Source organism: Fulvia fulva, chromosome 8, assembly GCF_020509005.1.
Source record: "Fulvia fulva chromosome 8, complete sequence".
Lineage (NCBI taxonomy): Eukaryota > Fungi > Ascomycota > Dothideomycetes > Mycosphaerellales > Mycosphaerellaceae > Fulvia > Fulvia fulva.
The window spans coordinates 529744-552154 of record NC_063019.1 but is presented as its reverse complement, the minus strand read 5'-3'; the positions used below and the strand labels follow the sequence as shown (position 1 = coordinate 552154).

At 53.4% G+C, this 22411-nt stretch overlaps 11 protein-coding genes across 11 annotated transcripts; 3 read left to right on the top strand and 8 right to left on the bottom strand.

The window, feature by feature from the left end:
* Positions 1-221: 221 nt before the first annotated feature.
* On the top strand, positions 222-3195 carry CLAFUR5_10903 (DNA replication licensing factor mcm6; the record flags this gene model as incomplete). Its single annotated transcript, XM_047910051.1, has 3 exons — positions 222-511; positions 563-3020; positions 3076-3195. The coding sequence occupies 3 exons, from the start codon at positions 222-224 to the stop codon at positions 3193-3195; spliced, it is 2868 nt and encodes a 955-aa protein (XP_047765619.1).
* A 493-nt stretch (positions 3196-3688) lies between these two features.
* CLAFUR5_10902 (SET domain-containing protein 5) lies at positions 3689-4804 on the top strand (the record flags this gene model as incomplete). Its single annotated transcript, XM_047910050.1, has 1 exon — positions 3689-4804. One exon carries the CDS (start codon positions 3689-3691, stop codon positions 4802-4804), a length of 1116 nt encoding a protein of 371 aa, XP_047765618.1.
* Positions 4805-5118: 314 nt separating this feature from the next.
* CLAFUR5_10901 (uncharacterized protein) lies at positions 5119-5715 on the bottom strand (the record flags this gene model as incomplete). Its single annotated transcript, XM_047910049.1, has 2 exons — positions 5119-5598; positions 5656-5715. The coding sequence occupies 2 exons, from the start codon at positions 5713-5715 to the stop codon at positions 5119-5121; spliced, it is 540 nt and encodes a 179-aa protein (XP_047765621.1).
* Positions 5716-6002: 287 nt separating this feature from the next.
* CLAFUR5_10900 (uncharacterized protein) lies at positions 6003-6510 on the bottom strand (the record flags this gene model as incomplete). Its single annotated transcript, XM_047910048.1, has 2 exons — positions 6003-6401; positions 6454-6510. 2 exons carry the CDS (start codon positions 6508-6510, stop codon positions 6003-6005), a joined length of 456 nt encoding a protein of 151 aa, XP_047765620.1.
* A 1779-nt stretch (positions 6511-8289) lies between these two features.
* CLAFUR5_10899 (uncharacterized protein) lies at positions 8290-8827 on the bottom strand (the record flags this gene model as incomplete). The annotated part of the gene is made up of 2 exons (XM_047910047.1): positions 8290-8721; positions 8768-8827. 2 exons carry the CDS (start codon positions 8825-8827, stop codon positions 8290-8292), a joined length of 492 nt encoding a protein of 163 aa, XP_047765760.1.
* A 1680-nt stretch (positions 8828-10507) lies between these two features.
* On the bottom strand, positions 10508-10702 carry CLAFUR5_10898 (uncharacterized protein; the record flags this gene model as incomplete). Its single annotated transcript, XM_047910046.1, has 1 exon — positions 10508-10702. The coding sequence occupies one exon, from the start codon at positions 10700-10702 to the stop codon at positions 10508-10510; it is 195 nt and encodes a 64-aa protein (XP_047765759.1).
* Positions 10703-10774: 72 nt separating this feature from the next.
* CLAFUR5_10897 (uncharacterized protein) lies at positions 10775-11166 on the bottom strand (the record flags this gene model as incomplete). The annotated part of the gene is made up of 2 exons (XM_047910045.1): positions 10775-10966; positions 11023-11166. The coding sequence occupies 2 exons, from the start codon at positions 11164-11166 to the stop codon at positions 10775-10777; spliced, it is 336 nt and encodes a 111-aa protein (XP_047765754.1).
* A 41-nt stretch (positions 11167-11207) lies between these two features.
* Positions 11208-11729, bottom strand: CLAFUR5_10896 (uncharacterized protein; the record flags this gene model as incomplete). The annotated part of the gene is made up of 2 exons (XM_047910044.1): positions 11208-11618; positions 11667-11729. The coding sequence occupies 2 exons, from the start codon at positions 11727-11729 to the stop codon at positions 11208-11210; spliced, it is 474 nt and encodes a 157-aa protein (XP_047765753.1).
* A 425-nt stretch (positions 11730-12154) lies between these two features.
* Positions 12155-16795, bottom strand: CLAFUR5_10895 (Putative serine/threonine-protein kinase; the record flags this gene model as incomplete). Its single annotated transcript, XM_047910043.1, has 1 exon — positions 12155-16795. One exon carries the CDS (start codon positions 16793-16795, stop codon positions 12155-12157), a length of 4641 nt encoding a protein of 1546 aa, XP_047765752.1.
* A 591-nt stretch (positions 16796-17386) lies between these two features.
* CLAFUR5_10894 (uncharacterized protein) lies at positions 17387-18808 on the bottom strand (the record flags this gene model as incomplete). Its single annotated transcript, XM_047910042.1, has 1 exon — positions 17387-18808. One exon carries the CDS (start codon positions 18806-18808, stop codon positions 17387-17389), a length of 1422 nt encoding a protein of 473 aa, XP_047765751.1.
* A 675-nt stretch (positions 18809-19483) lies between these two features.
* On the top strand, positions 19484-22147 carry CLAFUR5_10893 (uncharacterized protein; the record flags this gene model as incomplete). Its single annotated transcript, XM_047910041.1, has 1 exon — positions 19484-22147. The coding sequence occupies one exon, from the start codon at positions 19484-19486 to the stop codon at positions 22145-22147; it is 2664 nt and encodes an 887-aa protein (XP_047765758.1).
* Between the last annotated feature and the right edge of the window lie 264 nt (positions 22148-22411).

Sequence of the window (22411 nt, the reverse complement as noted above, 5' to 3'; positions counted from 1 at the left end):
AAGAATCCCTGAAGCTCGGCAGTGGTAAGCATCAACGAAGAGCCAGATCGCCTTACTGCCAGAAACTCTAACCGTATCGAGGTCAAAGTGTGTCGCGAAACAGCCACGACCGACGCGTTTTCAGCCAAATTTGGTGAGCGCGTATCCTTCTCCCACTTTGCTTCGATCGTCCCCACCACCAAACACCTCAACATCTACCACAACACCGTATCGCCGCCAACATGTCGTCCCTGGTAGATGCGATGATGCGATCAGAGGAACTTGGACCTCAGGAACCACGAAGCGATGGCACAAGAGGAGGAAGACGGCAGGCCCGCTCTTCATCTCGACCCAGGGGACCGCCTTCGGTCAGCACACCAGGAATGCACAGCGACATCGAAGGCTTCGCAGACGACGAGGTAGTTGGAAGGAGAGGAAACAGACCGAGACTACCAGGAGGGCAAGATGTACCGCGCGTGGTGGATACTACAGCAGAGACGCTTGGTATACAGTTTGAGCGTTTCTTGGAGAAGTACCATCGACGCTGATATGCTGAACCAAGACTATTACTGACATATACCAGCTTCACAGAAGACCCTACAGCATCTGCGGCGCCAGCATCGAGCGCCGTCACAACGAACAAGTACTACATTGCACAGATTCATGGGTTGTGTCAATTCAAGCTCTCCACACTATATGTCGACTTCACACATTTGATGGACCACGAACGAGGCATCCTAGCCAACGCGATCCAGGGCGACTTCTACCGGTTCCAGCCTTACATGCTCCGCGCATTGAACAACCTGATTGCAAAGTACGAGCCACAATACTACAGAGAGCATAGGCAGCCTGGATCTACGACAGCACGAACAGACACATCTCTTGCAACACAGAGTCTGAGCGAAGAGGACAACCTGGGCGATAAGACGCCGAACCAGCAGACGGACAAGATCTTCACAATTGCCTTCTATAATCTTTCGCTTGTTTCGAGAGTGCGACAACTCCGGACAGAGCATATTGGTCACTTGGTCTCGATATCAGGTACAGTGACCAGAACATCCGAAGTGCGACCCGAATTGCATCTTGCAACCTTCATTTGCGAAGTCTGCACCAGTGTTGTGCCCGACGTCGAGCAGATCTTCAAGTACTCCGAGCCAACACAATGTCCCAATGCAACCTGCGGTAATCGTCAAGGTTGGCGTTTGGATATTCGACAGAGCACATTCATCGACTGGCAGAAGGTGCGAATTCAAGAGAACAGCTCGGAGATACCTACTGGTAGCATGCCTAGAACGATGGACGTGATCTTGCGAGGAGAGATGGTCGACCGGGCCAAAGCAGGAGAGAAGTGCATCTTCACCGGCACTTTGATTGTGGTGCCAGACGTCAGCCAGTTCAAGGTGCCAGGCACAAGGGTCACCGCCATGCGAGATTCGCAAGCTCCTCGTGGTGGCGATGTTGGGGGAAGCGGAGTTGGTGGTCTGAAAGCGCTTGGTGTGAGAGACTTGACCTACCGAATGGCATTCCTCGCCAACATGGTCACACCAGATGCCTCGACACAAGGCCAGACCGCCAACCAGTCATTGAAGGGCCAGGCTGGAAACATCCTCAGCTCGCTTGGTCAGACTGTCGAGATTGGTGGAACCACTGGCGAGCAGGCACAACAAGATTACCTGGATACTCTTACGCCCGCTGAGATCGATGACCTTCGACAAATGGTGCAGCAGAACAACATCTTTATGCGACTCGTAGACTCACTCGCACCTATGGTCTATGGTCACACTGTGGTGAAGAAGGGATTGCTCCTCCAGCTCATGGGTGGTGTCAGCAAAGTCACTCCGGAGGGCATGGCTCTTCGTGGTGACATCAACATCTGCATCGTTGGAGACCCCAGTACAAGCAAGTCGCAGTTCTTGAAGTACATCTGTTCCTTCATCCCAAGAGCAGTCTACACTTCTGGAAAGGCTTCCTCCGCTGCTGGTCTTACAGCTGCTGTTGTCAAGGACGAGGAGACTGGAGAGTTCACGATCGAGGCTGGTGCGCTTATGCTGGCGGACAACGGTATCTGCGCTATCGATGAGTTCGACAAGATGGACATTGCCGATCAAGTCGCCATCCACGAAGCTATGGAACAACAGACGATCTCTATTGCGAAGGCCGGCATCCAAGCAACACTGAACGCGCGAACCAGTATCCTGGCAGCTGCGAATCCTGTCGGTGGTCGCTACAATCGCAAAACCACGCTTCGAGCCAACATCAACATGAGCGCACCCATCATGTCTCGTTTCGATCTATTCTTTGTAGTGCTCGACGAGTGCAACGAACAAGTCGATGAGCACCTCGCAAAGCACATTGTCGGAATTCACCAGCTCAAGGACGAGGCAATCGAGCCAGAGTACAGCACCGAGCAGCTGCAGCGGTACATTCGCTTCGCTCGTCTTTTCCAGCCTGTATTCACGGAAGAAGCCAAGACATATCTTGTCCAGAAGTACAAGGAGCTACGATCGGACGATGCACAGGGTGGCATAGGCCGGAACTCATACCGCATTACAGTTCGCCAGCTTGAGTCGCTCATTCGACTCAGTGAAGCTATTGCGAAGGCCAACTGTGTCGATGAAGTGTCACCGAACTTCGTCGATGAGGCCTTCAAGCTGCTGCAGCAGTCCATCATCAGTGTCGAGAAAGATGACGTCGAGTTCGAGGAGGAAGACGAGAATGCTGCAGAAGCTGGTGCTGAGGACGAGCCACAGGACGACGAGCAGATGGACACCAATGAGGAAGGCGCTGGTTCGGTCCGAGCATCACAGACGCCTGCGCCTGCACCACGACCCAGAACGCAGATCAAGTTTGACGAGTTTATGAAGATTCGAAATATGCTGCTTCGACGTGTGAACGATGATCAGAACACGGTGGAAGATGGTGTCGAGGAAGATGATCTACTGGTCTGGTACCTTGAGCAGATTGAGGATTCCCTTGAGAGTCAGGAGCAACTCGAGACTCAGCGATCACTGGCGAGGAAGGTGCTAAGGAGGATGGTCAAGGTGAGTTCTCCACATTGCAGAATGATATTTACAGCGCATACTAACATCGCTCCAGGACAACGTTCTCATGCAGATCCGCGGCGAGGGCCTCGCAGATGAGCAGGGCGAAGGTCTCGAGCAGGACGACAAGGTGATGTACGTGGTGCATCCGAATTGTGCAGTGGACGAGATGTGAATATTGTGACTGTGTATGATGATGACGGGCAATTGGCAAGGCGTGTGGCGTTAAGCAGCTCGAAGGGCCCGGTATGTTTTGGTATAGGAGACTTCGCACTGACAGTCGAATTACACCACGTTTGCACTGTTACCAAATGCAAGGAAGGACACTGCCAGGGAATGTGCGCCGTTGCCGATGATCGCGCTCGTGAAAGCTGCAGGCAGCCGTGTCGCGTTCGACAACGGCGCTAGCGCTGAACTTCTCGCGTTTGTCGAGTGAACGGCTGCGTTGGACCCAGACTATCTCGCACTGCGAACATCTTTGCACCAGTGAATGGTTGTAACACTTACCTACTTTGTATGAATGCAGTATAAAACGCACGCCACGTTCTGCCTCCGTCTCGAACTGACACAGATCACGAACAAACGGCGACAAACGCAATCCCCTCAACCCCATCATACACGCCGCACTATCAACCATTAGAGATTCCGGTCCCTTGCAACCAGCTACCATGTCCGCCATCATGCGACCAGACGCACCATTCGAGTTTCAGCTCTCCAGACACAAAGGCTATGGCCTCTTCGCCACTCGAGACATCAAGGCCGGCACTCGCGTCATCTGCGAGAAGGCCCTGATCGCCACACCCACTGTCGACACCATTGACACCATTGTCACGCAACTCGAAGCCATTAGTCCAGAACAGCGCGAACTCTACACCGAACTGTCCTACCACAAGCGCGCAGTCAACACCAAGCAGCGCAGTGTCCTCCGTAAACATCTCGCCACACAGCACCAGTACACTGGTAAAGCTCTCGATGCCGCACTCGAGGACTACGTTAAGATGGCCGCCATCTACTTCACCAACGCTGTGCAGATGGGTGGTAAGGCACAGTGGGGCGCCGGTTTGTTCCTGACGTACAGCCGTGTCAACCACTCGTGCCGACCCAACCTCGCCAATACCTACAATGCCACACTCGGCATGTTGACCGTCCACGCCACTCGAGACATCAAGGCTGGGGAAGAGCTCACGACGACCTACATCCTCAACGTCCGCACCAAGGAGCAGCGCCAGGAACAGCTCCAGACAGGGTGGGGCTTCAAGTGTCAGTGTGAGCTCTGCACCGGCCACGACAAGGAAGTCGCAGCCAGCGAGATACGTCGCGAACGCATGTTCGAAATCGACCAAGGCCTCGCCATCTTCGAAAACAACAACCCCCTCATCCGCTCCCACGCCCCCGGCTCCTTCCCCAAATCCACCCTCGAAGCCCTCGCCTGGTCCGAAGAACTCGTCTCCCTCCTCAAGCAGGAGCAGATCTTCGGGATGGACCTGGCTCAGACATACCGCGAGTGCTCGAAGTACAGTCTCGCCGAGGGGCTGTATTCGAAAGCGATAGGCTATGCGAAGGCGGAGCTCGACGTGGAGAAGGTTTGTGTAGGGGAGGAGACGGAGCATTTGAAGGAGGGGATGGAGGGGGCGGTGTTTTGGATGAGGCATTTGGAGAATTTGGGGAAGGGGGAGATGGTGAGGATGAGGATGTGTGAGAAGAGGAATAAGAAAGAGGTGCAGAAGGCGGAGAGGAAGAAGGCGAAGAAGGGGGGGGGATGGGGGCAGGTGAGGAGTGTTTGAAGGGTATCGGTGTGTGGGCAGTTCTGCGGTTTGGTGTTGACTGATGAGATAATGACGGCGCCATGAGGGCCTCGGGCACAGAGTTGTCCTTGTTGCTGTGTAGGCAAGATGCATATCACTATCGCAGCACCCACGTCTCTTACACGTACCTACATCCTTGAACATGACATGTCCGACCCGTCCAAATCCTGAAGGTCCCAAGACAGAATGGTGAACGTGAAGCATGAAGACCCACAGGCTGAAATATTGACTGAATCTTAGAACGCTGATTTCAATGGTATGTCACCCTACGGACATGTGTGCGCCGCTACATCCTAGCATCGCTCCACGCCAACGAATGTGCAACGTCTCACAAGAGCGGCGATGTAGCCGTTCGCCGCTCCACTAATCGCATGCCCTAGCCACCTCCTTGTCACGGGCCACATAGCCTCATCGGAACGCAGCTGACTCAGACGGATCAATCTTCCTCGTCGAAGTCCTGGCGTTCCAGGATGAGGATCGGCCACCAAAGCCACTGATCTGACGCACGACACGTGGTTTGGAGCCAGAAGATCTAGCCATTTGGCCACGTACCGCGTGACCCCGTGCAGGTTCCGTGGGATACCGTAGATTGGGAGATGTAGTATCTCTGCTAGATCTTCGAGGCGGAAGTGGAAGTCGCTGCTAAAGTAGGCTCGTGCGAATGTTTGGCGAATGTGGCGGCTGACGTGGAGCTGTGCAGGAAAGCGCCAGTCTCGATCGATAATGTGAGGTCCGGTTGGTGCTCTGAAGGTGTGCTTGTAGACCTCGTCACACTGTTCCACGTGTGAGACTTGTCGCAACGCATAGAACTAGACGCGGAATTGACTTACGAGCTCCTGTGGCAGAGTGCCGAGCAATCTGCGCATGTCGGTGGTGGTAATGGCGGCCATGCTGTGGTGTCGCAAGAATCGCGATGCGCTTGGAGGATCTTGTCTAGAATAGCCGAGAGAAACTTGAAGTGAGCTACAAGCCTCGTGTCACATGCATGCAAAGTCATTCTTAGTCATTAGCTTGCTTGGCGCATTACATCACCCCTACACACAAACTCCGTCTTTACCGTGATCTGAAGATCCTAAATTTATCGTCTGCAAATTCCCTGAATTTGTCGACGACACAATACCCTGCGCTGCTCTTCATTCATAGGCCTGATGACCAAGGTTTGTCCCATGATCATGTCTTAGTCTAATTCTTGAGCCATGCGCAGCTTCTTCAAAAGTCGATACGCGGAATGGCCGGCTGTAAGCTGATAGAACGCTCCCAATCTTGCTTCCAGGAGATTGTGTATCAGGTCCAGGAACCAAACTGGGTTCATCGCATTTTTCCCGAGACTAATGCTCTGGATCATGTCGGCGTGCGTGTCGTCGAGGACAGCCAGCCAACTTGCAAGCATAAAGTATTCAATGCCATAATTGGAATGTGGCATGTAGAAGGCCGAAGGTGTGGTGAAATACGATCTCGCGAACTTCTGGCGGCTCGAGCGATCGACGTGAAGAAGATGTGGAGCATGCCAGGCGCGGCTGATGGTCTGAATTTGACGATCATCTGCCGTGAATATGCGCTCGTAGATCCCATCGTACTACATCTGTCAGAATAGGTCCGCGCAGTTTAAAGGATATAGCCAGACGCACGAGCTCCTGTGGTAGACTGCTTAGATGACGCTTGAGGTCCTCACTTGTGATTTCCATGATGTGAGGTGGCTGTGTGAGATAGAGAGTTCGGACTTTGCGTGTACTGATTGCAATGTTCAAGGGAAGCTGGAATTTGATATGCAGCAATCAGAGCCAGACGCCAAGCCACCTGTGCCTATCACATGTCGATGAATTTCCACCAACGTCATGGAACACACCCCTATGCCCCCGGCCCTTCGACGACTAGCCATCGCTCCTCCATCCAAGCGGAAATATGGCCAACGCCTTTGTAGCCGATATGTCTTCTTCCACCAGTTCAAATTCTCGTACCAGACGGTGTTCGGGCGAGGATGCTTCCATACTCTCGACCACCTCCCTCGAACATCTGCTGTAAACGTCCTGAGCGGACCGAGCGCTTCGCCCACCCGGCGACGTCGACGGATCAGTCTGATGCCCGTCACATGTCTGAGGTTGACTATCTCTTGCGCTTTGAGCCATCTCGCAACAGGTCGCTCGTATGTTCGCCGGTACGGCTCAAAGCGAAAGGCAAAAGTTGAGTCGAAGAGGGTGGCGGCGTAGTTCTGACGGCTGAAGCGATCGATGTGAAGGAGGTGAGGAGGCTTCCACTTCTCGTTGATGCATTTGGGCTCGGTGGCCGGTGACACAGCGAAAGCGAGGCTGTAGATCTGATCAACGGTGAAATACTCCTATGTCCCTTATTGTGTCGCAAAATACCGCCGTGTTACTTTAAGTACTCCTATAACCCTTATTGTAATGGAAAGTACTGCTATAACCTAGGCATAATCTAAACTTGCGATTCTTGGACTTTTCTCAATTTTTCTTATAACTATCTATAGTTAACATAGTTACTCTTTATATAATAAAACATACCCTTCTACATATATATATTATATAATACTATAAGTTATATATAAAGCTTAAGATCTACAGATTTTAGATCTTAAGAATTTAAGGAATAACTAAGTTATTAGATTTGTTAAGATGTAGCATCTCAAAGGGTGTCAACAATCAGGAAGTGATCTGGCAGCCTGAGGCATCTACGATGACTCAGCTTGTAGGGAGATACCTTCTCTCCCCTTTAGCTTAGATAGACATCTAACACAATCAACACATTGGTTCCTGATATACTGCTGCATGCTCGTGCTATTAGTCAGTTGAAGATTGATCTCTCACTCCACTCCGCTGCCATCCACCCGTACCTGTTCAACAAGATTTAACATAGTTAGTATATTATTATATACTTTTCTTCGTTCTACCTCTTATAAAACCTCTAAAACGTATATTCTATATACCCTAGCGTTGTTCCCGCGATACTACGATTACTATACACAGACAAAGGACATCGTAGTATTTTTGTAATAATATAAGGGCTACGGGAGAACTTCTTAACATAAGAGGGACATGGCGGTACTTTTTGACACAATAAGGGACATGGGAGTATTTCACCGTCTGATCAAACTTGCTTGAGCCAGTAATTGGGTCTATCAGCCTCAGCATGCTTATGATCACTCGCGAGTTCTTGTAGTAGGGATGCCAGGATGCGCTGTAGGTATTCGGCACTTGGCTCCGCCATGATACAAGCGTGTCGATTGAGCAGAGATTGTTTTACGTACGTAGAGTCTAGGAATATGGACGGAAAGAAGTGCTATTACAGATCGAGCTGCGAAGCACCACTTGCGGGAAAAGTGAAGCGCTATCTGTCGGACAGGCAGTCACTGCCGCTCGTGACTGAGATGAGGCGCTTGCTCTATCCTCCCCAGATTCTCCCATGTCTCTCAAGATGGTCCTGGATTATCTACGGATGTTTGCAGCTTTTCACCCAACTACCATCGCGCAAGCGTTCTTCGCGAGTCGGTGAGCGGGGTGGTCAAAGTGTATGCCTTGCCCGTCCTTGGCAGTCTGCATCAAAGCCAAGATGAGCTTCAGCATTTGACGCTCGATTTCGGCCCGGTCTGCGCTGTCGTGGCTGTGTCCCTTGTGCGGCCTCCGTTTGAAAACGGGCCTGATCTCCTTGACACGCTCGAGATTCTTCGGGCTCTGCGATTTGAGCCACGAGGACGCGATATTCCTCGCTTCACATGGAAACGAAGCACTACGGAAGACGAAGGTAGCGTCTTGGAAGAAGGAAGCAGCGAATGTGAGGCGGCTCGCTCGATCTACTTGGAGCAGGTGAGGTGGCTTCCAAGACTCGGTCACCGTGTGGGTTTTTGACTCGGCCGCGAAGGTGAGGTTGTAGATCTCATCGTACTGGTTTTGTTAGCAGGTGAGACTCAATTGACATGGACAAACCTACAGGCTCTTGCAGAAGTGACTCGAGATGGCGCCGGAGGTCTGAAGTGCTGATTGGTGCCATCTTGTGCAGTTGCTGTCAAGTTTGGGTGAGAGTGGCAGTTCTTTGTGGTGGTGTTGGTCATGAAGTTGAGTAAGAGAGTGACAAATTTGGCGTTGCTGCTTGAGCCGCCGTTGTTCTGCTAAAGTGGAGACGACAAGGGTCTTAGCTCCGGAACCGCCGCCGATCACATGCTGAAACATCCTTGTATCAAATAAGGCTTACCAGCTCCTGCGGAAGGGATATAACGAGAGGTGAGGGCTTGCGCCGGTTCTGTCTATACGCCAGTGGTGGCTGCTGTGGTGACGAACACGAAGATGAAAGGACAGTGGTCGCGATTGATCTGCCTCCATACCGGACTCGAATAGTGACAGCTTCCGGTCAAACGAGGCTCAACTCCCATTCTCACTTCCAGACTTCACTGATGGTCTCACTCCCACAGCGCCGATTCCCACATCGGACGACGCAACGGCTTGATCTCCTGCATGTGCCCAATCCAAGCTTGATCTTCACTCCCCTCCCCGCCCCACCTAGCCGATACCAGCATACTCCACAGCTGCATATCCTCAAACTCGAATCTAACGTTGCGCGCTGTCTCTCGCGCTGGATGGCCTCTCTCGAAAATATCCTCGTAAGCCATAGCCAAGACTCGCTTCTCAAGCTGGAGGACTTCGATGCCGACATACTCCCCTGAGTCGTAGAATGGCCCCTCGATAATCACGACGATGTTCTGAGATGGGGCAAGATTCGCTGCATTTCGCTTTCTGAGCCACTTGAGAATGACGACGACAATGTCCGACCATTGCACTGATCGGAAGGTGAAGGTGGCAGTAGGGTGGAAATAGGAGGCGCGGTATTTTTGGCGGCTGGAATAGTCGACACGGAGAAGGTGGGAGGGGCGCCACGACTCGGTGATGGTGTAGTCCTCGCGTGTTGGTGTGAAGGTGAGAGTGTAGATTTCGTCGTACTGCAGGTATGTCAGCTATCGTGGAGGCCCAGAGGGATGATTGGGACTCGCCAGTTCTTGTGGGAGTGCCATGAGGTGGCGCTTGATAGATTCGGTATCATCCCCCATCACCACGACGTGCGTCTTGGTCTGAGACGCTGAGCATGCAGGGCCGGAGGTGAGAATGTGTTTGCTTGAACGCCACAAGTGCGGCCGTTGAAGCTGAACGGAGTGGCAACCGTGCATAACGGGCGAGAATGGAGCGAGCTCATCTCGCGCCCTCACTTCTAGGCCCCTTCCCGCACTGACTTATACATGCCGCTGAGAATTCCCCTTACTCATCAATCAAGTAAACCAGAATCCTCCCGCAGCCAAACGCCTGCGCAAACAAAGCCGTTACTGGTCCTCAAGTAGGACTCGAGTTCAACTCCAGCAATGGACATTGAGCTTCGTATAAATCCAGAGTAGTAGCGAGAGAATCCTAGACACAGTGCACTATTCAGGAGGTCAACAATTCGAGTTTCTTGTCCTATCACTTCCAGTGATAGGTCTTCTTTTGCACTTTTAGAGGTGCCTGGCGAGTGAAATGTTGGGTCTTGGCGTTATTTGGTGGCAGGTGCATGGAGGTCAAACCTTTTGCCATAATTTCCAGTCTTGGTTAAAGCATTGCCGAGCTAGCCACTATCCCTAAGTACTTCTGTGGTACCCGCACACATATCGCACCTGGCTCTTTTTGACCTTGCTACTCCCTCGTGTACTCATTCCTTCTTCCTAAGCTCCAATGTTTCGCTCCTCGAGATCAACTCGAGCTTACCCACTGCCTCATTTGCAGGATGGTCATCCGAAATCGAGCGTTCCAGTCCGAGGTACTCATAAGCAAGGTCGCGGCAGATCTCAGTCATCACGCGCTGAATGTTCTCCGGATCCTTAGTTTCCACGTCAAACTCTCTCATGGTGGAAAACTTGACGTGGTGGATCATGGAAATGTGTTCTGCTGGAAGTGTCAGGAGCCAATCCACGAAATTCTATAGTCTCCGCTTGATATGGAGGTGTGGCTGTGGGTCGTCGAGCAGGAAGATCGAGCTAGAGCTGAAGTACGCATTGGCGAAAGTGTTCCGACTCGAGCGATCGACGTAAAGAAGGTGAGATGGTCTCCAGGACTTGGTGATGACGTGGACCGTGCCGCAGGTGAAAGTGAAGTCGTAGATCTGATCGTACTAAGGTCGAGCAAGATCAGCACGGGCATGATGTTCATGGGACAGGCGGTACTTACCAGCTCCTGTGGGAGCGCCTCGAGGCGACGCCTCAGGTCTTGACTGGTTGGTGGTGTCATAGTAGGTGTGAAGATTCGGGATTGTTGTGCGTCAAGAGCGGAGAAGGAGCAAATTCCCAGTATTTCAATCCCAATGAGACGCATCGTGCACGTGAGAAAGTGCGGCCCGGCCGCAAGCCATTCACTCAACCCACTTCCGACTTGCCTAGCTCCCGAATCCTGGCTTCGTACAACTCGATTGCCTCTGCTCTTGAGACGACTGCGAGGACGAATACCATATCATGACCTGCAAAGACATGACGCTTCCGCCAGACAGAGCCAGTCTTTCTGTTATTGTCTACCAGAATGATGTGATCTTCAGCGATGAGCCGCACGTATTCTTGGTCCATCCCAGACAGCCACCGACCCACTAGATGACGGTGTTGGGCATCGATGATGAAGTCCACCAGAAACGTAGAGGCATGGCCGAAGTAGGACTGAGCATACTCTTGACGTATGGCTCTGCACACTTGTAGCTGTACGGGCGGCTTCCAGTCGGGATGGACCTCGTGCAGACCAGGCTCGTACGCGAAAGTGAGGCGCCGTATCTCATCGTACTGAAATCCATGTCAGCTCATGCCTCGCTTGCATGTGAGGAGACGTACGATCTCCTGTGGCAGCTTCGACTCGAGCAAGCGCCTCAACTCCGAGGACTCGATGTTCAGCATCCTACTCGAATCCACAGTCTTCGCGTGGTTGTGGTTGTTGTGATGGAGCTTCTGCTGAAAAAACTGTGTTAAGGATGTGCTGATGCTGTCCAGAGGTATCACCACCACGAGGAAGAGCTAGATGTGCTTGCCATCGACCACACGTGAACGCAAGAGTCACGAGGACTCGGATGATCCAAGTCGCGACGTCGGCTACAGGAGGCACGTCTTGCTACAGCTTAAGAGAAGTGAGGCAATATTTTCGCCATCTTGCACCAAAACCCCGGGCGGTGGTGAAGCTTGAGCGTCAAGCCCCTTTTCCTGGACCCGAACTCCTGATCCCTCTACCCCGGACCGGTGGAAAGAACGCTTGCTTGGATACGTCGGCTACTGAGTTGTGATGGCGAAGCCAGGCATAAGTCGTGTTCGGGATTACAATGAGATCTTCACTGGTGCACAAAAACCTGCCCCGACCGATCCGCACTCAAAACCATCCCAAACGGCCGCTCCACCAGCGCCACATCAGTAATAATATCCAGATGCGCACTCATCAAATTCTGCGCCGACATCCGAATCGTCTCATACCTCGATGGCGGCTTGACTGCATTCGCAGCTGTATTCCGCTTTGCTGAGCTGTTCGGAGCAACCTTGTTCGACTCAACCACACCGGTCGAGCTACTGCTCTCTGCAGGTTTCTCCGAGATGACACGAGTGTCTTGGCTAAGCTGGCTGATCATGTAGGATGTCTTCGTGTCAGGACTGCCACCGCTGACGTGTCTGCAGCCGTCAAGGCGGTCGCAGTCCCAGAAGCGGACTTTGTTGTCGGGGCCACCTGTGATGGCGAAAGCGATTGTGGAATCCTGATCTTTGGGTGCCGGTTGTGCTCCGAAGAACGAGCAGCTGGCAAGCTGGGGAAGATCACTGTTCTGTTCAACCTCGCCTTGATCTGTGCCAATCGAGCCAGCCGCACGACCTAGCAGTCCTTCCGCTTTCTCGTCTTCAACATTCCGGAACTCGTAATCACGCGCGTGTAGGCGATCCTTGCTATTAGCATGAGCCGATCTGTAGACTTCATAGCATACCCCCTTCTCGGGTTCCCAGACACTCACATCGCCGGGTGCTGTGCCGCCAGTGATGCAGAACCGATTCCTAGTCCGAGACTTGCGTCCTGGCAGCAGCTGCACGCGAGTGATGGGCGCTGGGTTCGTGAACGTCCACGATCGCACGCGCACCTGGAATCGCATGTCCCATAGATCAAGCACACCATGGCAGGTACCGACGACAAGCCAGTCGTGCCTCCGTCCTATGCAGAAGGAGCTCGGAGTGCCGTGGTTGGCAGGATTCTGGAGGTCGAAGAGTAGCGACATGTACCTCAGGTCAACAGCTAGTATCCTCCCGAGATTCGTGGCCAGAACGAGAGTGCTGGCTGAGTCTCCACGATAGTGCTCCGCCCAGACGGCATGTTCACCTTTTTCGTTTCTTGTCGGTATATGCCACTCCCTCACCATCCGGAGCCTCCCGTAACGTGTAGCGTTATTTGACTCCGCAACGTCGACTCTCACAACGTGTACACTGCCGTCAGAGCCGGTGCATACGAATGAGTGTGTCGCTTCAACGAAACACAAGCTTGTAACTTTGACGCCCTCTGCAAGACGATACGTCTGACGCGAGCGATGTGTGACATTTCTTTCGAGCCGTGAAGTGTCCCATACTTTGACGGCACCATCATCAGACGCAGTCAGGAAGAAAACATGGTCAGGGCTTGGCACGATCCGGGTCAATTTTGCAGTATGCTCCGCAAGCACTCCTAGTAGCTGCCCTTGTGGCCGCCAAGGGCCTGGTGTCGGAACGCTTGCATTCGTCGGTATTGTGCCAGAGCACGGCTGGACCATAGGGCCAAAGTCGGCAGCCTCGGCAGGGAAGTTGTCGACATATACTGTGTCTAGCAACTTGAGCACCGTGGGATCGTTACCAGCATAGTTATGCACGGCACGATGACTAGCTGCTCGTTCGAGCTCTTTCCTCCGCTCGACTGTGTTGGGTCTTGGTGAGGCGCGGCGACTCACTGACCGCCCTGAATCAAGTCTACCAGCTGCCGTCACACCATCAGTCTTCACCTCAGCATGCGCTTTCCCGCGAAGGTCGGTGCCACCTAGCAGACCTGCTGGGTTGCCTTTCTGCCGCAGTGCCTGGTCCATGTCGCGACCTAGCAGCCCGAGGCCGGAACTCGGCGAAGAGGACAAGCTGTCAGAAGCTTTTGTTCGCAAGCCAGAGAGACGGCGCAGCTGTTGTGGTACTGGTATACCAGCTTCACTCGTCTCGTCGCCTTTGGTAGTGGTATCGCCTGTCGAGTTGTCCACAATCTTACTGCCTGATGTGTTCGGTAGCTGTTTCGAAGCCTCCTCTATCGCCTCTGCAACAGTGCGATTTTGGTTGTAGACATGCTGCTCATACGCCTTCAAGTCCCCATCGAATATGACTGTCTGAGGAGTGATCTTCATCTTGGTCAGACTGATGATTTGCTCGTACAGGTTGTCGTTGGCTGTTCCGTCATCACGCCTAGCACGTTTAGCCGTTCGTAGGAGGTACGCCCGCAGAGCCAAAAGCTTCATGTCATCTTCACTGCGCATCCCGGCATTTCGCAACCGGCCAAGCCATTGCTCGTCCTCGTCAGTCTTCGGCTCCTTGGCCAGCGACTTGGGGCCAAAGGCCGCCACCGAGGACTGCGGCGGCATGTGACCAGTGGCAGGGTATACAAGCTGTTTTGACCTTTCGGCTCCCTTCCAGAATGTGCTCCTTTCACTTCTTGCAGCCCATTGCGCAGCAAGATCGAGGACCGCCCTCGGAAGTGGCTTCTTCAAGGCGTCCAGAAGCTCAGACTCGTCGAGGCCCCCGACCGGGATCTTCAAGTACGGCTGTATCAGCGGTGCAGCGATGATACGAATATCCGCCATTGACAGATAGGTTGTCGCTGCAGCTATGAAGTGCGATGCTGCCTCCTTGATCCAGATGTTCGGGTGAACTTCGAAGCGGGCCACATTGTCGATGAGTTCCCAGGTCTTCTCACGCTGCAACAGACCCATCTCGGCCATCGTTGCCATAGATCTTAGTGTTTGTTCCACTACAAACTCTTGCGGATCAGTGAGAGATTGTACCATCAGTGGCAATATGAACTCTTCAAGGTTCGCTGCTCCGATGTAGACCGCAACTCCAACGATCGTCTTGAAAAATGCGCACTTCAGAAGCCAGTCTGGATGATTGAGGTATGTGTTGAGGTGTGTCAGGATGACATCCGCTGCTCTAGTCTCGCCGAGAAAGACACACAAGCTTGACACCGATGACAGAAATGCACGACGAACAGCATTATCTGTGTCTGTCAGAAACACCTTGATCTGCCCTTCAAATTGCTCCAGCATTTCTAGACGCGCAGCGTCATATGCATCGCCACTTGCATTGAAGCCGTCGGCATCAGCATCCTTGTCAGTGGAAGGCAACGATCCTTCTGCTCGAAGCGCTTGCATCATGTCCAGAAAGCGCGTGGCAGTCTCTGCCAGGCTCGCCAGACATGCTGCGTACGTCGCCCTCACCAGTGGGTTCTTGAAGAAGCCTGGACTCTTCGTGAAGGTCAGCAGTCGAGGGAAGATATACTGAGTGAACAAGAAAGAGTTCACTGGCGAGACGACCGTCACCAATGACAAAAGCTGGGTCATTGTGCGCAAGGCGGCCACAAGCACCATATCGTTGCTGTCGTCAAGTAGCGGCATGATGTAGGGCAGGATTCGATCGAGCTTCGCTTCGTCTGGGAGCTGCTCGGCAAACGCCAGCAGAAGCTCACAAGCACGAACCTTGGAGGAAGCACGAGCCGAACTTCGCATCGATGATGTGATGACATTCAGGAGTACGAAGGTGCCATTATCTCCAGTGCTCGACCTGGCGTTTTGAGCAGTGTGCCGTCGATTTGGCAAGTCCACCTGCAATGGAAACAGTCCCCGCAGGTACAGTGGTGTCGGTCCCGCCGCAGAGTCTGAGTCGCCGTCCGCATACCCAAGAGAGACCGAGAGCATCTCAAAATCATCGTAGATCCGGTCGATACGATCATCTGTTTCTCCATTGTTGGTATCTCTAGCAACTATCGATCTTCGTCCCGAAGCCGGGTCCGTAATCTCTTGCATCAGCGTATGCAGGTGGTTGTAGAAGTACAATGGGAACGCTTTGCTTTTGTATTCGTCCAGGTAGTCGCTCGCATGCCATCGTTCCGTCGGATCGAGACGAATCATGCTGCTGATCAGTGCGCGAACATGCTCGTCATCAATCTTATTGAGCAACGACACAGTCGGGTCATACTCCCCTTTACGATATCGAAAGAGCTGACTCAACGTGAATGTTGGCGCTTCGGTAAACAGCTCAGCAAGAACACATCCCAAGCTGAAGATGTCCATGTTCCATTGCACTATGTCTCCCTCGCTGGGGCGTTCGCCAGATGCCAAGAAACGCTCCGGTGCAAGGTAGCATGTCCGACGTGCTGATGTATCGTAGTAGAAGGAGAAGTCTGCTGGGTTATCCTCTGGCAGGTACACAGGCTTGAAAGTCGAGGCGAAGTCTGTGAGGTAGACCCAGCCCCACGAAGTGACCAGCACATTCTCGGACTTTATGTCGCCATGGAAGACGCCCCTGCTATGGCAGTCACGAACAGCGCAAAGAAGCTGGAAAGCAATCCACTTCTTCTCGATATCCTCCAGAAATGGTCGAATGCTGATCCGATCGTAGAGCGAATTGTGGATATACTGCCGCACCAGAACTCCAAGCGTGCTAGTCTCACGGATCCTGGCATATGGCAGGACGTTCGGGATATCTCTCAGTTTCTGCCGTTCTTCTTTGAGCAATCTCGCATACTTCTTGAAAGAGACGCTGGCGTTGGCCTTTTGGCACGACTTGACGACCACGATGCCATTCTGATGCCTGGCCCGGATCGTGCGCAGAAAGCGGGCGCCACCCAAAGGCTTCTCAAAGGCAAGATCCGAGAGTTCAGTCGCTTCCATAGCACTCGGTCCAGCCGGGAGCGTGACGGATGAGTAGCCTTGGCCCATCTTCTCACGATCTTATGTTGAGGCGTGAGACGCGTGGTGTTGGTATGATACGCCACGTGATATGTTTCTCATCCTGATCCGAAGCAGTCAAGACAGATCGCATAGTCAAACGACATTGACGGTGGATCGTGATACAGGAATGTGCCGTCGCGATATGTTTGTTAGGTGGTCACAAGGCAGTCGTGGTCGTTACTTTGAGGTGAGGCATGTGGCCACGGTGGCTAATCCACAGTGTGGCAAGACTGGCCCACAGCAGGAACACGTGGGCAGAGACTGAATGGACTCTTTCGCACCATTTACCTTACATTATCACTTACACGAACTTGGACTGCTATCTAGACCGGGGAAAGCTGATCACCGCGTTGATAACATTCTGGGTATCTCGTAGTAGTAAGGACTAAGTACATGAAGATACTGCACTCACTCGCTTCGCAGCGTTCCATCTCTTGTCCCGCCCCTGACTCCATGCTCATGGGGTATAAGTATATCATGCAACACATGATAAAGAGCAATGCGAATAAATACAACCAGTGGTGCCAATGCATTGGCTCTCTGTATGTCCCATAGCACTAAGGTGGGCGTCGACGCACTTCACAAGTCCTCATCGTCAAAGCTACTCTCAGATGAGCCCTCTCGCTTACCGAGCCCAGTATCTTCCGCAATCCGCATGTGCACATCTCGAACGTGGCAGGCGAGGATCGCGATGGCGAGGGCGTTCCACACGTCGTGATCATGCTCGCCAAGGTCGAAGTATGCCATGGGCTTGACTTCTGCATTGACATCTCCAGGCCGGTAGGCCATGAGGGCAACGATCGAGTGTGAGGCGACCAAGGCGTAAAATGTGGGCAGCTCGTAAGATAGTATGGTGCCCACAGACGATCTCGATCCTGGAGATACTTCGACAGATCGTTGCACACGAAGGGCCTCACGGTATCGTGCTGCGAGACGGCGACACTTTCGCGTTGCTTCGGTGCGCAATTCTGAAGCTTCTGTACCGGCTGGTCGGAAGACTGTAGCGAGGATGGGAATGGCAGTGGCTTTGTCGATCTGTGCATCCTCGAACGCCCACTTCAAGAATGCATTGAGCTGTTTCCGGGTCTGTTCTTCTGGTTCGACCACGCCCTCGCCATCAGCAATCAATTCTGCGCGATCGCGAACACGACTGCCAAGCTCGAGTAGTCTGGTCAAGACTTTGCCGGCTTTGAAGTGAGCACCCGGTTTGTAGCCACGAACGCTACCGATAAAAGCCTCGTCGGTCGCCTCGAACAGTCCATCGGGCAGGAAGATGTACTCGAACTTGAGGTACCGCGGAAGGAGTGGCTCGTACCCACGCATGCCAATCTTTTGAATCAGTGTGATGTAGTCGTCGTCCCAGCCTTGTGCACGCAGCTCTTCGGTCGAGATATGCCGCATACCGTGCTCCTTCGGCAGATCAATCACGCGCCGTGGCAGTGGGGCATATTGGTCCTCGCTCACCACGACTGTCTTCTCGATTGACATGTCATCGTCTTCAAAGTCCTCTGCCTCGAGCGAAGGCGACCTGTGCCTTTGGGATCGAGGCGTGCTGGACCTGGACCTCATCCGGGAGGTGCGATCGGCCAGCTCATGCAGCTCATCCTCGTGGATGGCAGTCTCTCCACCGTGATCCTCCACATCCTCATCCTCTTCAATGCCTGTATACTGGAGATCAACTCTTGGCATCTTGTGCTTCCTTCCGCGACCTGCGCTTGACTCTGGTGTGGACAGTCTCTTCCTTTTACTGCCGCCAGTTGCGGAAGAGCTGGCGCGACTCGATGGTCCTGGTGATCGCACTTGCCAGCTACCCACTCGCTCGCTTGGGCTCATCGACGGTGCGCCCCTCTTCAATTCATGCATTGACGTTCGTCTTGGCGGTCTGTCTGGCTTCTTGAAGGTTGGCTCGGTCTTGGGTGTCGGCAGCGCTGGAGCCTGTGTCTGTTTCTGCGGTGAGACATAGCCCCAGAAGCTGTCGGACAGCCGCTTCAACAACGCCATATCGCCGCTTCGTGGGGTGTGAGGATAATTGACAATGGTGTATGATTGTCTAAGACGTGTCGGTATCGAGTCTCACAGCGCTGGCTTGAAAGGGGTGGACCACGACTGGCGTGGCTGGTGGTCGTTGCTGCATCCGGCGCAGTGATCTTGCAGTCGACAATGATGTTCTGGTGTATTGTGCGACGGCTCAAAGCTCGAGCGCCGGATGGAGGGGAGTCACATTGTTGAACGGATGGCTGCCTTTGTCACTCAAAGTCACTTTGGACTTGCGGTATGCACATGCTTGCCGCTTCTGAGACAGATCGGCTGCGGCCAGCATTTTGATTGGAGCGCATTCTGAGAGGCGCAGGGAAGGCGCCGCATCGGGAAGGATCACATTGGCTCGTGCAGGAACGGCATCTTCACTTTTTGCAGAAAGAGCGACCGTCACCTTTACTTCTCGGAAGAAGCTCAAAAGTGCCTCGATAAGATCGCAATACACAGTGAAAGCGGTTGTGAGCTTTGTTTACAGGCGCAAAAGTCGTGGGAGCGTCGCGTTTGATCTGCTAGAACTACACATTTCGTCACGCGTCACGAGGAGCTGGGTCCGTTTTTCGCTTCGTCAATTCGGCAAGTAAACACTAATGTTACACAAACCACACAACATCATCCACCAAGCGCGACCGACACACATCCATGTCGCTTGCTACGAGGATCAACCCCCAAAAGCGACCTTTCAGAGACGACGACTTCGAGCGATACCAATACTCGACACACCCTTGGTTTACACCCCCAACAGGCACGATAGCGGATGCCACCACGCGACCCGACCTCCACACCCACCACTTCCACACCCGACGAGGAAGGCGCATCTACGAGACGTACAAGCCCGAAGCGGAAGGCGAAAGACCGCTCGATCACGAAGGCGACATCTCCATCGACGACAATGACCTGCCCGAGATCTCTGTTCTAGACGTCGAACCCGAAGGGAGACGCGTGCACTTTACGCCAAGAAGCAGCTGGTGTCCAGCATCACCAATGGATCAGAGAGGCCCTGGAGAAATGCCGAAGCCGAGTCTAGCGAGTCGCATGAAAGCCTACGCCACTATACCAGACGACTACAACCCGGGCTCGCCGTTCTTGTGGGACACGAGCGCATGGATTGAAGAGGAAGAGCTCGAAGAGCAACAGCAGCCACAACAGCGACAGCGAGTCCAACCACAACACGCTCCCTTCGCGCAGCTGCACCATACACAACAGCACGTTCCCGCCGCTGCATCGCCGTCTGCCCTCGGCCTGAGTGGATTGCGCAAGTTTCAGCCAACACAGAGCAAGAAGCCAACTCTCCGCCAGGCGGTACTGAACAGAAAGTGTTCAGAACTGGAGCAGTTGAAAAGCTTCCCGCCAGGTACACTAGACCAGACGGTAAACGCCCTTCTGAGCTCGAGCGTTGCGGACCGGCCGAAGTTGACTCCAACTCGCCGTCTGCAATCACCATCGAAACAGCTCACACCCCCGAAGCCATCATCACCAGAGGCAGTATACACACAACAATCATCACCTCCGCAAGCATCATCGCTGGAGACCGTATATCCATCTCTATCGGCCTCATACTACGACCTCGGAGCTGAGCCACCACACAGATCGGAGGCACAGCAGTCAGAAGAGCCTCGCTATATCGATGCGATGGCCGTAGTCACTACTCTCGGCAACTATCTTACTGGCCTGATTACCAACTGCTGGAACTTTATCCGAGGCAAGCCTCAACCACAGCAGATCGTCGCAATTGAGACAGACACAACCGGACGGAAGCGTCGAGCTGTCGCAGGAGAAGACGTGATTCGCAGAACCACTCCGTCGCCACAGCTGGGTGACGTTGAGCTTGTGCCTGGACAGTTTCCAGCGCTATCTTCGGTCACCGAACCAAAGATGAATACCACACACAATCAGCGCTCCACGCCACCTGATTCCCGCCCAGTATCCAGCGAGCGTCAAGACACTCATCAGAACATAAACGCATCACGCGAGATGAGGCAACAGCCATCACCGCCAGAGCCCAGTCGCAACCAGACTGAGGCCACGCAACAGAAGCGCAGCACAATGCAAGCGCCCCCACGAAAGTGGTACCTTGACAGAGAGGAGGACTATGTTCCACCAGAAACGCCACGCCCGTCGACCCTCACGCACCTGATTCGCCGCAAGTACAGACTGCCGACAACCCTCCGTTCACCCGAGGACCAAAAGATGGAAGACGCCAAAGTGGACGATCTCATCACGAAGGCGAAGAAGGTCACGCTTGAGTCAGAGGAAGATAGGGCATTCCGCAAGTCTTACCGCACTCGCGCACAGAAGATCGAGGATGCCAAGCTCGCGAAAGAGCGCGAGGCACAGGCAAAGGCCGACGTGGAACGTGAAGCAGAGGAGCTTCGAAAGCGAGCTGCAGAAGCAGAAGAGAGGAGGGCTGCGCAAGAGGCAGAGGAGGAAGAGAGGAGGGCCGCAGAAGAAGCCGCAGAGGGAGCCAAGAGAGCCCTCAAGGCGCGATTCATCCGCCCAATCAGCGAAGAGTGGGCCGACAAGATCCGGACGGTCATGAAGGACCCAGACAGGACCCATGACGTTGCTACAACACCAGGCACGGCTACGACGCTCAGTCGCAGTGACTTCATGAAGTTGTTGCCGCAGAAAGACGCCTCGGGACAAGACTTGAGACCAAAGAGCAGCGACGGCGCGAAGAAAGTGAAGTTTAGCGGCTGGCTCAACGATGAAGTCGTCAATGGATGGAATGAGTGCATTGTCGAAAGCTTCAACATGCAGAATGGCTACAAAAAGGGTCCCAACACAGTGCCAGAAGTTGCAGCGTTCAACTGCGCCTGGCTGACGACCCTCAGAAACAAGAATTACGACATGAAATCGATCACCGGCTGGGCCCGGCGACTGGGCATCAAGGGCAAGACGCAAGACACGAAGGAATACAAGATTCTGAAGACGAAGAAGATCTTCTTCCCCATCAACAGCGGTGCTCACTGGTTGTTAATGATCATCGATGCACCAAACCGGGAAATCCAGGTCCTGGACAGCCTTTCGGGCAAGAGCACAGAATACTTCAAGCTTGCACGTCAATGGCTCCAGATGGAGCTGGCAGAGGCATACGTTCCCGAAGAGTGGACAGAGAGCAAGGTGCGCTCTCAACAACAAAAGAATTACGATGATTGCGGCGTATTTACATGCATCAACGCGCTGGCTAGCGCGACCGGAGTGGGCTTTACTGATTTTGGCAATGAAAAGGGCATGGAGGATGCAAGGCGCATGATGAGTGCGGTGTTGATTAATGGTGGTTTTACTGGAGAATGGGAGCTCTAAAGGGGAGCATGCTTTTGCATGGGATGGCAGCTCTGGGAGAGCTTGGTTGACGCTTTTACGAATGAGATACCCCTATGCGCGACGCGCGCGATAACGTACTGTAGCATGAAGCGCTTTTTGCGCGCCATAGAGGACGATTACCTCCGGCTGGAATGAATTGACGGTACTATTGAATGCTTCGCGCCTTGATTGTCATCGAGTCCAAGACTTGAGCAATTGTCCTTGAGACTCTAACGCGTTGCGTAGAAAGGAACGCTCCTGATA